At 43.2% G+C, this 659-nt stretch overlaps 1 protein-coding gene across 1 annotated transcript; it reads left to right on the top strand.

Moving 5' to 3' along the window:
- Positions 1 to 47: 47 nt before the first annotated feature.
- Positions 48 to 623, top strand: LOC112494747 (the record flags this gene model as incomplete). The annotated part of the gene is made up of 2 exons (XM_025087728.1): positions 48 to 335; positions 441 to 623. Coding segments are annotated over exons 1-2 (432 nt in total), but the record flags the coding sequence as incomplete, so codon positions are not given.
- Between the last annotated feature and the right edge of the window lie 36 nt (positions 624 to 659).

Here is a 659-nt window from a genome sequence, read left to right as displayed (position 1 = left end):
AACTGTCGCAGTTGCACTGCTGTTTGATTATTACTAGGTATAATTGTTGCAAAATTTCTAAGATGCAATTATATTGATCATTGAACATGTTCTTTCATTGCGTTCCAGGTAATAAGCGACTGAAAGGGTTATCAGCGTCTACTCTTCGAGTTTGCGGACTATGCGAAGAACACTTTGAACCGAGCTGTTTCATTGGTCCGAAGCGCCGTTTGACTCATGATGCGGTTCCAAAGATATTCATCGAGAATGAAGATGTTTGGCCGGAAACATCAGACGCAAATGTCACAAAGGAAGTCGGAGAACTGCATGTGACATTTGAAAGAGACGAGACTCCGGTAAGTTTAATCACGTCTCTAGAACCATTGCGTTCGATCGATTCGGATTTAGTAACTCGTGATAAATCCGGTGATCAATTAAGTGATACTTTATTCACTTCGGAGGTCAATACAGCTACTGGTGCATCTATCAGTACTGCCGCGACGGCGGAGTTTTCAGGTACGAAGCATGTTCGCACATATAGGAGAGTCGCAGTAAACTTTTCTGAATCAGAAGATGAAAATTGTGCGTGGACAAAGATCGAACCGCCGGCGCATTCGACTGTCCCATCCTGCGAACCTTCTACTGTAGAATCTCTGGAAAAAATGACCGGTCGTCTTAAT

Source organism: Cephus cinctus, unplaced genomic scaffold (genome assembly GCF_000341935.2).
Source record: "Cephus cinctus unplaced genomic scaffold, Ccin1 Ccin1_scaffold0732, whole genome shotgun sequence".
Classification (NCBI taxonomy): domain Eukaryota; kingdom Metazoa; phylum Arthropoda; class Insecta; order Hymenoptera; family Cephidae; genus Cephus; species Cephus cinctus.
Note: the sequence above shows the minus strand (reverse complement) of the source record. Positions and strands in the feature narration are given on the sequence as shown.